This window comes from Boleophthalmus pectinirostris, unplaced genomic scaffold (assembly GCF_026225935.1).
Source record: "Boleophthalmus pectinirostris isolate CB_2022bp ecotype Guang Dong unplaced genomic scaffold, ASM2622593v1 HiC_scaffold_23, whole genome shotgun sequence".
In the NCBI taxonomy this organism is placed as follows: Eukaryota; Metazoa; Chordata; class Actinopteri; order Gobiiformes; family Gobiidae; genus Boleophthalmus; species Boleophthalmus pectinirostris.
The window spans coordinates 33,455,236-33,472,126 of record NW_026571207.1 but is presented as its reverse complement, the minus strand read 5'-3'; the positions used below and the strand labels follow the sequence as shown (position 1 = coordinate 33,472,126).

The following is a 16,891-nucleotide window of genomic DNA, read 5'->3' as shown; positions in this document are numbered from 1 at the left end:
TAGATTTTCTTCGGGTGTTTTGTGGAGTGGGTAAGACTGTTTTTAGTGGCAGGAGAACTATGGCCATTGACATGCACTAGTCTAGCACCAGTGACCTCTGCAAATGCAAGGACTGGATGGAATATTTCAAAAAGTGTCTCCACACGTCTCCAACACTCTGGATCACTAGGAAATTAAGTCCTATGTCCAAAATTCTGGACTGTCCCTGTAAAAAAAAAAAAAAAAACCTCTAGACTCGAAATAAGCAGGACTGTACTGTGCCTTTAAGATAACTTGTCAAGTAAAATAATCTTGCTGCATGGACAGATAATTTCACTAATTGTAAGGCATTTTCTGATCTGTTTATATCTTAGATTTTGGCCAAGCTTTTTTGCAGTGTGATACTTGAAAACATACAGTGAAACTTTGTGTTAAAAATGTAGACACCTCAGGCCCCGCTTTGGGCAAATGACCAAATCTAACCCAAACATGCTAATGTGGCTAAGGTTAATTGTGTGGGTGTGTTTCCACTCTGCATGACGCTCGCTTTTGTATTCTACTGTGCACAGACTCTGGAGACACAAACAAACCAGAGGAGAGTTGCTAAAGCGCTAATGCTGCTGACCCCCATTAAGCAGGGGGCGCTACAGAGCAGTGCCCAGGGACCTGTCTCCAGACCTGAGGCTAAGTTTGCTCAGGAAGATTAGACTATTGTGAATGTTTTAGGTTAATGGTTAAATCTGAGAATCCAGAGACGACCCGCTCAGACCCAGGGAGAATATGCAAAGTCTACACAGAAAAGTCTTCTTCTTTTCAAAGTTGCACTGTTAGGGTGACCAGAATTTTAAAAATAAAAAAACTGGGACATTTTCGGTGGTTGGTAATAACAAAATTGTGAAAAGAGTGCATAATGAAGGAAAATTGTTATGGAGAGACCATTCATCTGTCAGTATGGTCGCATTTTCTTTGTATTTTGGTTGTTTCTAAGCAGCTTTTATGACAATGTATGCCTGTCTTTGGTCTCAAATTGGTCAAAAACAGGGACATCTGGGACATTTCTTGTATAAAACTGGAACAAATCAGTGGTTTTGGATAAATCTGCTGGGACAGGGGACACGGGACTCAAAACTGGGACTGTCCAGGGTCAATAGGGACGTCTGGTCACACTATGCAACTTTTCTAGTCACGTGTAACTCCTTCACTCCAAAGAGATGACATTACTTTACCTGGAATATTAAATTGAGCTAGATAAGCTTCATGCAATTCTGTGAAAGTTATAAGTCAGATCTGTGGTGAGGAAAGCCCGCTCAGAAATGCTGCCCATTTTTCAGCCCATTTTTAAGGACATCATTATGTAAAATCTACTTTATTACAGTGTTTTTTTTTTTCTTTTTTAGCTTTATTTACCACCATATTTATATTCATTCATGTTTGCATTGTCCTGAATTTAAGTCTTGAGTGCACAGAGAAATTCAGTTTTCACCTACCCCCCATCTCTGCTGCTCACTACTCTGTATTTACTTGTAAAAAGTATTCAGTAAAGGTCCAATTTTGTGTGTGTGTAATTTTCTTTTTGACATTTGTCATATATATTTTATTAAATTTTTGTTTTGTTTTTTTCCTATATTGTGGTCTTACGGCCACACAATAATGCCACAAAATACACAAGTATACAAATGCCACATTTAAACCCCCTCCTCCCCATTCCCAAACCCTGATTTGCCCTCACCACACCCACCCTTAACAGACGCTGAAAGAAAATAAATGAATAAATAATAATAATAATAATAATAATAATAATAATAATAATAATAAAGAAAAAAACGTTTTAAGAATAAATAATTTTGTAGAATGTGTAATTTTCAATACTGGTATTTGTTCAAATAGTAGTTTTACATTGACTATTGATATTTCTAAAGTAGTTTTGCTTTTTTTTTTTTTTTTTTTTTTTTGCCTTGATGCTTTTAAAACCCAAAACCTCACTCGATTCCACATTCCTTCCACCAGCTGCCCAAAGCACGATTAAATATGAAGCAAAACATTTTTCTAAATTAATTTGGTCCATTTGTTCTGAAACCTCAAGGCAAAATATTAAACAGGAATCTGAACAGTAATGATGCATTTTCTTTTGGCTAAGCGTTCTGTCTAATTCCGTGCTGCCGCTTGTGGTTGATTTTAATGAAGGTCGGAAGCTCCAGTTAATCAAGGAATCCAATTTGAGGAAAGAATTCATTATTACAATTTGTTTCTCATTAAAGAGAGACTGAAAAGAAATAACGACGGTAATAATAATGGACTTGCTTGCCAAATTCGAGACTGATATCTCTGTCTGTCTGTCTTGTCACTTTTGTTTACAAACCTCAGACGAACACAGTTTAGTGCTTCGCTCATTGATCCTGTAGAAATCCGTCATGTTTTTCAGTTCCCAGTGATGTCTTTTCCTTTCGTCGCCATATTTGTTTTGATACAGACAGATTAGAGATGGAATGATAGAACGGTTGGTTGATATTTACACTTTTTAGCACGTCTGTTATTGGCCTTAATCTTGCAGTATGAAACGTTTTAGTTTGGGGTCTGTCACCGTCTTGTTTCTACGGCTATATCATTGCTCTGCCTGAAATGTTCCACAGTAGGACTGCTTGATTATGGAAATAAACATTACCACGATTATTTCGGTCAACATTGAAATCGCGATTATTCATACGATTCGTTTTTAGTTCCACGATGCATTTATCCAGCATTTCTCTCTCTCAAAAGAACCACTTTGTTATTGATAATTTACGCAAAACTTTCAAATTGAAAATAAATATAAGGCTACAAATATGAACCTTAGAGCAGTTTTGTGATGTATAAAACATAAAATGAATTAAGTATACTTCGACCATGAAATAAGGCATAGAAAAACATAAATGTATCCAGAATTATTAAAACTATACATCCAGCTGTTTGAAAATCTCTGTGTTTAAATAAAATATACACTTATTTATATAAAAATATCCAAAAATAAACTTTGTTAAGCTTTAATTGTTTCAACTCAATTATATGAGTTTGACACACAAATCGAAATCGCACTTAAAATTAAATTAATTGCACAGCCTTATTCCACAGTGTGACATTAAACAGCTCTACTTTACATTTATTTAATTACAGGTGGTTTTATAGCTCAAAATTACCTAGAAAAACAGACATTGAGCGGGGTCGCCTCTCCACAGATCTCACTTGTAACTTGGTCTGGTTTGATCTCCATGAAGATACAAAGGTTTAATGCCATACTGTGAAACATTCCAGACGTCGCAATAACATCGCCATGGAGAAAATTTGATGGACCCTCTACTGGAAAAGTTACTGAAAAGTCTGCTTTTCTCCAAGGAGACGTTATTTCTTTCTCTGGAGTGTTTCTCAGAATGGTATTAAACATTTATGGCTTCATGGAGCTCAAACCAGACGAGTTACAGGTCAGATCTGTGGACAGGCGACCCCGCTCACAGTCAGAGTCCCTGTTTTTCTTTGTATTTTTGAGCCATAAAACCCCCTGTAATTGAATAAAAGTAAAGTCTACCTGTTTAATGTCCATTCCAGGCAGAGCAATGACATGTCCATAGAAACAAGATTGCGATGGACCCCCTACCGAAAAGTTCCATAGTGCACCTTTAAGATTTTGTGTTTCTGCATTTATAAACAAAGAGTGGGATAATAAAGGTATCACAGTGTTACAAGATATTAATGGAGAGGAGTCCATCCTCAGCTTTCAGGAGTTGTTGTGTCAAAATGTAATGTGAACAAACACTCTTTATTTTTCTATTTTAGAATAAGGTGGGCATGTAAAACCTACAAAGTCCCCTGGGGAGTAGAATTGGAAGATCACTCCAAGGGAGAAGGGAGGGGAAGAGAGGGAGGAGAGGAGAGGGAGGGAGGGAGGGAGGGAGGAGAGGAGAGGAGAGGGAGGGAGGGAGGGAGGGAGGGAGGGAGGAGGAGAGGGAGGAGGAGAGGAGAGGGAAGGAGGAGAGGAGAGGGAGGGAGGGAGGAGAGGAGAGGAGAGGGAGGGAGGAGAGGGCAGGAGGGGAAGAGAGGGAGGGAGGGGCGGGAGAGGAGAAGAGAGGGAGGGAGGGAGGGGCGGGAGGGGGGAAGTCTGGTCAATGGAAAATAAGAAAAAACTTTTGTCCAGTCGACAAACTGAATTTTCACCTCATGGATTCTACCTGGACAACTGAGGGATTCTTCACACAAAAAAACTCATAGGATATGTTTAATGGAATGCACATGATGTATTGTTCTTAAGAAAAAATGAATGATAATAAAAAAAAAAAAAATTGTGTATCTGGTTTAAATCTGCTCTTGGATTACTGTGTCAGTGGCATAAAGTAGTTTAAATATTATCGTCTATCTTCTACATTGCTTGTCTCTGATTGGCTAACCCACATGTCAATCACCAGACTCACATAGACTTAGGTTATACAATACACACTACTTCCTCGACATCTTCGTAAAGTAGATGTCGAGGAAGTAGTGTGTATTGTATAACCTTAGTTTATCACAATACCGTGTTACAGAAGAGGATATTCTGATAACTAATAGCAAAGCAAGGACATCTGGGTTACTGTTTTGTCTATAAAAACACTTTGCCTCGAAAACGTGACTGTGATAGGGTGCCATTAAATACAATTACGCAGTGAGTGTTTTGGCCTTGGATGAAAATTACAATGTGTGGCATTAAATTACAGCATATTCACGATGCTGTTAACTTTCCGAACAAAACACACATTGAAGAGACATGATGGGGCTAAATTGTAGACCGCGGGGGAATAATAAAAGTGGTATGTGCCTCATGAATAAATCCATAACAATCAGCTGCAAAAGTGAGATTTTCTACTGATTTACACACAACATGGACGAGAGGAAGCACTGGTGTGAAATTGACAGATGGAGTAGAGCAATAGCGTCTTCTAAATTCCTGAGGTAAGATAATTTAAGTAATTTGTCCTCCACCTGCATCTCTCAGTTTAACATGGACTCAGAGGAGCTATAGTAACCCGATCATCTTCCCTTGGCATACCATCGGCATTATATAAAATAAGGCATATTATTGACTAAGGTGCCTTCTCACCTTTATAGTCTCGCCACACTTGCTTTATAAACCTCCTCCTTTACAAGCGTAGGCAAGGGGCTTGAACATTCAAAGATCATACAATGTTCACTTTTGAAGTCCCCCCCAGTAAATAAACCTCTCCTGCTTAAAGGGCCCATCTCATGCAAAATAACTCTTTTCACATTGTATCTTTTGCACATAAACAAGCACAATTTGGGTTTTGGAACATCCATTACACAATAGTTATGAAATCTTACTGATTTCTTGGAGACAGTCACAGACCAGGAACTATGAAAAGCCGACTATTGCGAGCCGCCCTTCCTCCGCCCATCTCAGGGAGGGAGGGGGAGACAGGTGTGCACCCTGATAGAGGTAGGAATAAACTTTTATTCATCATGGAGATACAGCGCGTTCAGCCGCATGTGTTAAACCCGGAAAGTCGCACAGATTCTCGCTGCAGGTGGGATCTACAAAGCACAGATTGCAGGTGGAGCATGTACAGAGAGTTTGCGTGGCGCCCACCTCTGGGGGCCACTAGGAGCATGCACTGGCTTAGGACAACTCCTATGCAGTAAATGAGGCCCCTGGACCATAAGTACTGTATTTTCCGGGCGATTAGCCGCGGTTCTTAAGCCTCTAACTGCATCAAAAAAACGACAGTGCGCCCCAGGGTTAGGGTTAGGGTAAAATACGGTAGTGCTGATTTAAACGCTTACACTTTTCTAATTTGTTACTTTCTACAACAGTACAAGGATAAAACCAGCAGTGAGGTCTGTAAAAAGACACTCATCCTCAGAGCACATGGATAATTATGCAGAGTAAACAAAGTCTGAGTTGTCGCTGTTGCCGCTGTTGTCGGGCTGCACTCTCCTAGCGTCCACGCTAAAGGTTAAATGACGAGGAAACACAAATATCTTTTCTATCAATATCAGCACATTTGAAGTGTCTAAAGAGCCTCCATAGAGTACGGTTAACCTGCTCTTGGCGTCTACAGAGTGGTATCAGATAAGTGATTTGGTCTGTGTGCTCGCCGATATGATACCTGAAAAATGGGCGGTATCGGAGCTTTTGCCGATACCTGTAGCTGTATCGGAACAATCCTAATTTAAATTAAGATACAAACGTTAGCAGCATAGCAAAAATAGCCAATTAGAATCCAATATCACCATCTATAGCAACTCAGGGTATTAAAACCGTGACTAACACAAGCTAATGTCATGACTGAAGCATTATTCTACACGGAAATAAAAGTAAAACCAATCTCCCTCAAGAGTCCTTCAAAAGCCACTCATAAAAATGTATTTAAAGTGTTTATGTGAAAGACACGGGGATGCTGTAGCTGTTGACTGGATCGTTGTAGCCTGAGAACACTCTAAAAACTCATTAAATACAGAAATTGTGTTGCATTGTAAAAGTCAGCATCTCCTTGGCTCTCGAGTGATTTTCAACAGTGAACAAAACATCATTATGATTTAGTCAGGTTTAGTCACTTGGCCTCTTTTTCAAGAAGCTTTTGGAAAGGTTCAATGTTAAATGCTTGTGTTTGCCCTTAACTGACCCCGTGACTCACTTTGGGGTGTGGGTGTGGCTACGCACCAGTGTGCAATCTTGATAATGGCAGCAGCTCACTTCCATTACTTCCATTGTGAGTGCAAAATACATGTCTCTGCATTATATTTTGTCCTCTGTTATTTTCCGGATGTATTACCTCTTGATGCGATTGCTGCGCCAACATTCAAGATTACCTTATTTTCCGGGCTATCAGGCGCTCTGGATTATAAGGCGCTGTCATTAAATGGTCTATTTTCAAACTTTTTTCACAAATAAAGCGCACCGGACTTTAAACGAAACACAACAGTTCGATGGGTCAGTGGGACTTTGTTTGGCGCGTTCACGGTGACTCTGGGCTTTGTTCCATTGTGGCATGTAGGGAGTAGGGACGGGCATTTGATTACATTTTCCTAATCGATCGTCGGGAGAATTAACGATCGATTATCGATTAATCATTAACGTTTTTATGTTAAAATTTATCATCATTATTATTACTACTATCTGCACTGCTAATCTACATAAATAAATTCAACTTTACAACATATAAACCGTAACCACTCTAGAGTCACATCAGCCCGTTTGACATTATAATGTGTTTAATGCAGCTTTGCACAAGTCTCACAGAAACGAAACTTAAAACCGCATGGCTAATTTGCATAAACTATGTGAAGAAAAAAAAAACAGCTCTTGTGCGCTGATGCGGTTCAACTTCTGTCAGATTAAAGGACACGACTCAGTGGAATACAGGTTAGTGTGACCATATTTGAGTTTGTAAAAACCAGGACACCATACGGGGGGTGGGAGGTGGGGACTCGACCTGTTTGTCCCCTGGACACGGACATTTGGTCACAGCAACCTACATTCGGTTTGTCGATTAAAATGAAAGTAATCAATGAAATTCTTCATGATTAATCGACTAATCATGCCCATCCCTAATAATAATAACACAGTTTGACTTGAATCTAAACTAGAAGTGCAGTGCTCTCATCTTGTGAACACTTAAAAGTCTCAGAGCGAGTGGTTTTACTGTAGACAGGAAACAGATGACATGATCACTCTCACAATTTTATATCCTGTGGTCCGCAGACAGATCCCGCTGCAGTCTTTGCAAGATGAGATTTGAAGTCTCATAAGATTTTCCTCGTGTATGTGGTGTGCGTTTTTTGCGGCACGTTTAAAAATCGTTTAAGACCCTGACCAAAACAGCCTGTAGTGTGTGGCGGCCTTAAGTCTAAATCTACCAGTCACATCTTCATAAAAACGAGCAGAGGGCAGAGCCAGAGCAGAAAGGTTACACAGTGCGGCTTTAAAATAGACGCATTTATTATTAGACTGTATTGGACTGTGTGTGTGCGTGTGTGTGTTTGTGTGATATGACGGCGCAGGCTGTGTACAGTTGTGGATGTGTTTGTGTGTTTTAAAGGTTACGTCTTTGACAGAGTGACCTGCTCCTCTGGACCTCTGCTCCAGGACCAAGAGAAAACTCAGGAGTCCAGAGTCACGCCACCAAACCACGTCTGATTTAGTCACATCACACACGAGAACTCCGAGGAAAGGGAATACAACCAAACCAAGAAGAGGAGAGGAGAGAGAGAAAATACAACTGTGCCGAGAGGAGGAGAAGAGAAAATACAACCACACCGAGAGGAGGAGAAGAGAGAGAAAATACAACTGTGCTGAGAGGAGGAGAGAGAAAATATAACCACACCAAAAGGAGGAGAGGAGAGAGAGAAAATACAGCTGTGCTGAGAGGAGGAGAGAAAAGGAGAGAGAGGGAGAAGAAAGACAACATCACTAAGAAGAAAGACGCAGAAAAGCAACAACAACAACCTGGGAATCAAACCTTCTTGCTACAGTGCTACAGGTTTAGTCCTTCCATAGTCCTGGTTTAGTCCTTTCTTAGTCCTGGTTTAGTCCTTTCTTAGTCCTGGTTTAGTCCTTTCTTAGTCCTGGTTTAGTCCTTTCTTAGTCCTGGTTTAGTCCTTTCTTAGTCCTGGTTTAGTTCAGGTTTAGTCCTGGTTTAGTCCTTCCATAGTCCTGGTTTAGTCCTTCCATAGTCCTGGTTTAGTCCTTCCATAGTCCTGGTTTAGTCCTTCCATAGTCCTGGTTTAGTCCTTCCATAGTCCTGGTTTAGTCCTTCCATAGTCCTGGTTTAGCCGTTTCTTAGTCCTGGTTTAGCCGTTTCTTAGTCCTGGTTTAGTCCTTTCTTAGTCCTGGTTTAGTCCTTCCATAGTCCTGGTTTAGTCCTTCCATAGTCCTGGTTTAGTCCTTTCTTAGTCCTGGTTTAGTCCATTCTTAGTCCTGGTTTAGTCCTTTCTTAGTCCTGGTTTAGTCCTTCCATAGTCCTGGTTTAGTCCTTTCTTAGTCCTGGTTTAGTCCATTCTTAGTCCTGGTTTAGTCCTTCCATAGTCCTGGTTTAGTCCTTCATAGTCCTGGTTTAGTCCTTCCATAGTCCTGGTTTAGTTCTTCCATAGTCCTGGTTTAGTTCTTCCATAGTCCTGGTTTAGTTCTTCCATAGTCCTGGTTTAGTTCTTCCATAGTCCAGTTTTAGTCCTTTCTTAGTCCAGTTTTAGTCCTTTCTTAGTCCTGGTTTAGTCCTTCCATATTCCAGGTTTAGTTCTTTCTTAGACCTGGTTTAGTCCTTCCATAGTCCTGGTGTAGTCCTTCCATAGTCCTGGTTTAGCCGCTTCTTAGTCCTGGTTTAACCCGTCTATAATCGTGTTTAGCCCTTTCTTAGTCTTGGTTTAGTCCTTCCATAATCCTGGTTTAGTTCAAGTTTAGGCCAAGATCACCTGGTTTAGCCCTTGCTCAGTCCTGCTTTAGTCTTTCCTTAAACCTTGGACTTGCCCTGATGAAGTCCGTGCTTAGTCCCGCCCCGGTCCTCCGAGACGGTCGCACACGTGCAGCATCAGAAGCAGCCTGCCTGGATTTGAATGAGAATAGAAAATGAGGATATCAATGGATCATGCGTGGCCCTCGCCTGAACCGCGCTGAAGCTTTGGGACCGAACGCACATTTGAATTAAACCGGGCGTCAGTTACTTTTTTTTTTTTTTTCCCCACAGAGAGGCGCTCCTTTGTCCTGGGTTTATGTTAATATCTCAGTAGAAGGTTCCGGAGCGTGTGGAGGTACCGGGATGAGCGGATTGTAACTCGGAGCAGGTGCTGTGGCCGGAGGGGGGGAGTTTTACGCACAGAGAAAATGGAGACGAATGAGAAATACTTACAAATGAGACTTCTTCTGAGGCTTGTTAGACACTGTACAACCTGTGGCAAGAGGCAAGGACTAAACCAGGACTAAACCAGGATTAGACAAGGATTAAATCAGGACTGGAAAAGGATTAGACTAGACCAGGTCTGAACCAGGTCTATACCAGGACTAGATCATGTCTCAACCAGCCCTAAACCAGGATTAGACCAGGATTAACCTAGGAATGAACCAGGACTAAACCAGGACTAAAGCAGGATTAGACAAGGATTAACATAGGTACTGAACCAGTACTGAACTAGGACTAAAGCAGGATTAGACCGGGATTAACCTAGGACTGAACCAGGACTAAAACAGGACTAAAACAGGATTAGACCAAGATTAACCCATGACTGAACCAGGGATAAATAATGGACTAAACCAGAGCTAAACAAAGATTAAACCAGGAATAAACCAGGTCTGGTAATGAAAAAATGATTAAACCAAGACTAGACCAGGACTAGACCAGGAGTAGACCAGGAGTAGACCAGGATTTAGACCAGGACTAAACCAAAGCTAAACCAAGATTAAACCAGGAATAAACCAGGTCTGGTATTGGAAAAATTACAAAACCAGGACAAAACCAGGACAAAACCAGGACAAGATCAGGACAAGATCAGGACTTAGATCAGGACTTAGATCAGGACTTGGATCAGGACTTGGATCAGGACTTGGATCAGGACTTGGATCAGGACTTAGATCAGGACTTAGATCAGGACTTAGATCAGGACTTAGATCAAGACTTAGATCAAGACTTAGATCAAGACTTAGATCAAGACTTAGATCAAGACTTAGATCAAGACTAAACCAAAGCTAAACCTAGATTAAACCAGGAATAAACCAGGTCTGGTATTAAAAATTACTAAACCAGGACTAAACCAGGACTAGACCAGGAGTAGACCAAAGCTAAACCAAGATTAAACCAGGAATAAACCAGGTCTAGTATTGAAAAAATACTAAACCAGGACTAAACCAAGACTAAACTAGGACTACTTCAGGACTAAATCAGGACTAGACCAGGACTAAATCAAAGCTAAACCAAGATTAAACCAGGAATAAACCAGGACTAACCCAAGACTAGACCAGGACTAAATCAGGACTAGACCAGGACTTGAACTGAAAACAAGTCAATATATTCTAAAATGGATCTAGCAGGACTAAACCAGGTGAATCAAGGACTAAACCAGGGCTGGTGCTGTTAGAGACTAAACCAAGTCTAAATTTGAGATTAAACCAAAGTCATTACACTCCTCCGTCTCTCCTCCTTCCTCTCCTTCTCTTTCTCTCTCTTCCTCTCTCCCGTTTCCTCCTCGCTCTGTCTTTTCTTGTTCCTGTAAGTGTAAAATGACTAGTGAACGCCGCTCTGTTATTGGCTCATAAACATGCATGTGGCGAAGCCCCATCCCATTTACATAATCTCTACATGTCCAATCTAAAGTCCAGGCTCTGGCGCTGAGAGCCAATATTACACTCCACAGTCAGGCTGGCTCTGGTTTTTTTTTAAGAGCAGATTTTATGACAATGAAGTTTTAATTATTAACAACGCCATGGTAGGAAATAGAGATATGTGAGGTAGAAATATTCATGTCGCCATTAAAAATATTACACAAGAGAATTCAGTTACAGTGGGCAGCCAGATCAAAAACCTGAGACTAAACCAGGTCTAATCATGGGACTAAATCAGATCTAAACATGGGACTAAACCAGGGCTAAATTTGGGACTAAACCAGATCTAAACGTGAGAAAATACAGGTTTGAACTTTGGACTAAATCAGGTCTAAATTTAGGACGAAACCAGGTTTGAACTTTGGACTAAACATGGGACTAAACCAGGTCTAAACATGGGAATAAACCAGGTCTAAACATGGGACAAAACCAGGTCTAAACATGGGACAAAACCAGGTCTAAACATGGGACAAAACCAGGTCTAAACATGGGACAAAACCAGGTCTAAACATGGGACAAAACCAGGTCTAAACATGGGACAAAACCAGGTCTAAACATGGGACAAAACCAGGTCTAAACATGGGAATAAACCAGGTCTAAACATGGGAATAAACCAGGTCTAAACATGGGAATAAACCAGGTCTAAACATGGGAATAAACCAGGTCTAAACATGGGACGAAACCAGGTCTAAACATGGGACGAAACCAGGTCTAAACATGGGACAAAACCAGGTCTAAACATGGGACAAAACCAGGTCTAAACATGGGACAAAACCAGGTCTAAACATGGGACAAAACCAGGTCTAAACATGGGACAAAATCAGGTCTAAATCTGGGACTATACCAGGTCTAAATTTGGGATTATACCAGGTCTAAATTTGGGACTAAACCGGGTCTAAATTTGAGGAAAAATGTATCTAAATTTGGGACAAAACCAGGTCTAAACATGGGACAAAACCAGATCTGAAGTTGGGACTAAATCAGGTCTAAACTTGGGACTAAACTGGGTCTAAACTTGGGACTAAACCAGGTGTCAACTTGGGACAGAATCTATGGAACAATGGAAATAAAAGTGCAAATTATATGACAGTGAAATCTGAATTATTAACACCACCATGGTGTGTAATAGAGATATGTGACTTTATGAATAGAAATCAAGATTCATGTTGGAAGTGAAACTAGTATAAAAGAGAATTCAATTGCAATGAGCTAAAGCAAGGACCAAATGAACCCAGACTAAAGTAGGTCTAACCAGGTTTTAACCTTGGACTATATCAGACTAAACCTTAAATCTTAACTTGGCAAAACATGGGTGCAGCTCATGACTAGAACCACTGAAGAAACAATGAACTTTCAAAGTACAAATGCTAAGACAAAGAGCCAGAGAGAAATATGAATAGATTATGTGGAGGGATTTCAAGAATTGGAATCTGTATTAGAAACGGAATTAAATATGCATATGCACATAATATACATTCATGTGCTTTGCAATGTGTGGCATTGTTGAGAAGTGTACAATGAAAAAATATCTAATTAAAACAGCTGTAACCAGAAAACAGGGACTAAATTAAATCACATTGAAATCAAGTCTAAAGCTGGAGTCTACTGTGTGATTTTGTTTGCGATGAAAGATTTCTGATTGTGAGGAAAATCTTGAGTCATGGCTAAAAATCGTTGGTCATAGGTCTCAGAGAAAGACCTGGACAAAGGTTAAACTTGAGCAGTCGTAAAATTAAGCCTGAGCAAACCTGTACAATTACGGAGGCATTACCACACAGAGCCTGGAGTCTGAGATTCACTCAGACAAACTGTGTGTGTGTGTGTGTGTGTGTGTGTGACTAGGTCAGGAATCAGAATACACTAGACCAGGGGTGGGCAAACTATGGCCCGGGGGCCGTATGTGGCTCTTTAAACCTTTTAATCCGGCCCGCCGAACTTGAATAAATTACAATAATAAACCTTGTTGATGTTTTATTTTTCCTGCATTTCCAGCGTTTCCCAGTAGATGGCGCACTATATAAACATTGAGGTGCGGCGTATTATGTTGGCCGAGTGAGGTAGAAGTGTTCAAGACATAAGGCTGCACTGTTTCCAATTTGAGTGGGTTAAAAGTAAAGTCAAAAGACTTATAGATGCTGTGTTAAAAATCTCAATGCATGGAACATTTTAAGTCTGGTATTACTGCACATGTTGTACTCCACATTGTGGCGTGGCTCTGTTCCTCAATAAGATCTAACCGCTCAGGACTCACACTAGTGTGATGTCTTCTCTGTGGTGTGCAGAGGAGCAGATCTATTCACTTTTCATGTATTCTGAAACTTGCATGTCAAAGTTGTAGTGCGAAGTGCAGAATACGTCCTACATGAGCGTAAAAATGAGTGCAATGGAGCCGGGCTCTTAACACGTCATGTCCTGTCTCCTGTCCGGCCCTTCAGTCAAATTTTAGGACCCTATGTGGCCCGTGAGCCAAAAAGTTTGCCCACCCCTGCACTAGACAGTTCGCAAAAATCTCGGAAGTATGAACCCGGCACCAGCCAATCAGTGAAGAGCCATATACTCTGTGTTGGCAACGAGTCCCAAGATCGAGTATTTAAAGCCGGAACAAAGAGAATGTTTGGAGAATTTTGTCAAGGGGTAAGACGTTATTGTCCTTCTTCCTATGGGATTTGGGAAAAGCTTAATATACCAGTTAGCCCCGTTAGTGGTGCATTACATACATCACAACCAAATAGCAGCGATTGGTTAAATAAAAAAAAAAGCACCCGCCTACTGTCAAGCGAACGAATTCTAACACTGCGAGGTCAGACAGTTTCTACGCAACATCATGTTAGAATGTTGGAGTTGTGTTTTGTTTCAGTCACACATGTCTGAGTAACCCATTATTACTACATTGTCTACATCTTCAAAGCTCCAAATGCTCTGTTCCACCTTGTGATGTCATGTAGTGGTTTAGCTCAGGGATTGGCAACTCCAGGGCTGAAATAATCCAAATGAATCTAGTGAAGGTGTGTGGAGTTCAAAAACACCATGGAACACTTCCTGTATTACCCCATGACATCACAAGGTGGAACAGGTGGAATGTTTGTTTGAGAAAAGAACTTAAATCTGCAGGGTATGTGTTGTGAACAAAACAAAACACAACTCCAGGTCTGTTTGTGATGAAGAAACTACATTAGAAAATAGATCAGAAAATAACGTAATATGGGCCCTTTAAAGTGGCCCTTTCACTTAAGTACGTTGAGAAATAATTTGCAGGCAAAAAGTGACACAGGGTTGTTATGCTTTTTAAAATGATGCAATAATCCGTCAAACTCTCTCTAATAATGAAAGTAAAGATACGTTTTTATTTGATCTTTGTAATTATCACGGCCTGTTTTGATTCTCTCACCACGGGGGGGGGCACTTCTCTTTGTGGGGGAAGAATCACTATCTTAAATTCAAACTCACTTATTTCTCAATTTTAGCTTTGAAGAGAGGATTTATCTCCTGGGCTCCTGCTGTTTTCACCTAAAATCAACTTTATTATCAGACATGCTCATAACACAACTGCGAGAGCCTCAAATAACCATGGAACCATATAAAAAGCGAAAAATGCAACGATAAGGGCAACGGATTTCAGTAAGTTAAACGTACGGATATAATATATACTTTGCAGCTGATGTCATGAATATTCCCTGAAGCTAACTGTAAGCACTGCTCTGTCTGAAGCTCTGTTACTCAAGTTAGACTTTAATCTGAGCTTTGTTTTACGTTTTTGGTAAGATGTTGTTAACTCACGCACCCCAGTTCCAAAGTAAAGGGTCTTCCTCGAGGGCACAGCAGGAGTACGTTCTCTGTATGGTTTTGTAGTCGCATGCAGCATTATTACATAGAAGTTGGGTGAAGTGTCTTGTTTGAGGACACAGCGGCAGTATGCTCTATGTTTGGTTTTAAAGGCTGTATGGAGGATTTTGTTTTTAGTTTCAAATTGTTATTGAAAGTTTAAAATATCATTACAGAGACGCAGCAGCCTTGTAATTATGATGACCAAAAAAAAAATAAATAAATAAAAATCTATCAACTGTGGATGTAGTGAGGCCAGATAAACATCAGCCAATAGACCAGGAGGCTCCCTCTTTATCTATTGGCTGTTAGGTTGTCGATCAATCTCCCTACGTTTCTAGTGTAATTGACTCGCCAGCGCGCTGAGATTACGTGGTTTATGCAGCGGTTCTTAGAGGCTTTTTCAAACTTCCTCGCTTCCTCGCAATTCGCACAAAGTTTGTTGCGATGGCGGACGAGAATCCATGACCAGTTCGCCACAAAAGAAAGTCCGTTTTTGAGGTCGCTGAAAGAAGAAGAGAAAGGGGAAAAGGACCAAAGCCAAACTGAGGTGATTCTTGGAGATTCCTTCCAGCGATGGCGCGACTGAAGCAGACGAAGGGTCTAAAAACTGACGCGTCAGTCGCCAAAATATTTCTCGACAGGTCACTTCAACAGTAATTCTGAATGTGCACTGGATGTAAACAAGCGTGATTTCTAGAGTAAAGAGGCGGGAGGAGGTGTTTCTACTGAGGGAGCTGTGGAGGAGGAAGGTGTTGTCACTCATGCACAACATTTGAAAAAGGACTGTCGCTGTATTTCACTTCCCTTAAAAAAATCCTCTATACAACCTTTAACAAGACAAAACTCCCACTCCCACACATAAAAGTGGGCACGGAGGCAATACATTTTGCTTGTATGATTTCAGGTGTGGAAGGTGTCTTGCTCGCGGGCACAGCAGCAGTATGGGTTCGTACTCAAACGTCGCGGTGACCAGAGTAAAGGTGCGTGAGGTGTTTTGTTCGAGGGCAACCGTGGCCGTTTGCTTTCGTGTGTATGGTTTTGTGTGTGTGTGAGATGTCTTGCTCGAGGGCACAGGGTCAGTACGGGTTCGCACTCACACGTCGCGATGACCAGGGCCGTCCTCATGAGCAGGTCGACGGGGCGTTCCCAGTGCGGTTGGACTCGGGCCGTGAGAGGAGGAATCAGGATCTCAGCTGGGACGTAAAACTGGAGCGCGAACGTGATGAAGATCCCGAAACAGTAAAGCAGCTTCACCGCCTGATACGTCCTGAGAAAGAGGAGGGAGGAACATATGACTTTGACTCAAAAACTGTTTTTGTATTGTATCTGCTCTGAAGAAAAACAAATATTGCATAAAAAACATTTGTGCAAGTTGCTGTGTTTCAGATGACAGGTTTAACTGGTTCATATTATGTTATTTTCTGATCTACTGTTTGTTCTAATGTAGTTTCCTCATCATTAACAGACCTCAAGTTGTGTTTTGTTTCATTCACACATGTTTAACACACAAAACCTGCAGATTTAGGCTTGGTTCCTCTCTCAAACAGAAAACACTCTGTTCCACCTTGTGATGTCATGTGGTGAAGGAATTGCACTTTGGTTTTAAATTCCACACACATTCACTAGAAACATTTGGATAATTTCAGCATTGGAATTGTCAATCTCTACTGACCTAAAGGTAAAAACGACCAGACTGTCCATGTGAATGTCTGTGTTGATAGAATAATTTTAGAAGTAAATCCAACCTTGCATTTGAAG

General features: G+C 40.9%; 1 protein-coding gene across 1 annotated transcript in view; it reads right to left on the bottom strand.

Annotated features, from left to right (window-relative positions):
* The window catches only part of slc36a1 (solute carrier family 36 member 1), a 66,678-nt gene that overhangs the window by 9,889 nt on the left and 39,898 nt on the right, over positions 1–16,891 (bottom strand). The window contains exon 11 of the mRNA XM_020920557.2: positions 16,231–16,400. Within this exon, the coding sequence (XP_020776216.2) occupies positions 16,231–16,400 (170 nt within the window). The remainder of the gene's footprint in view (positions 1–16,230; positions 16,401–16,891) is intronic.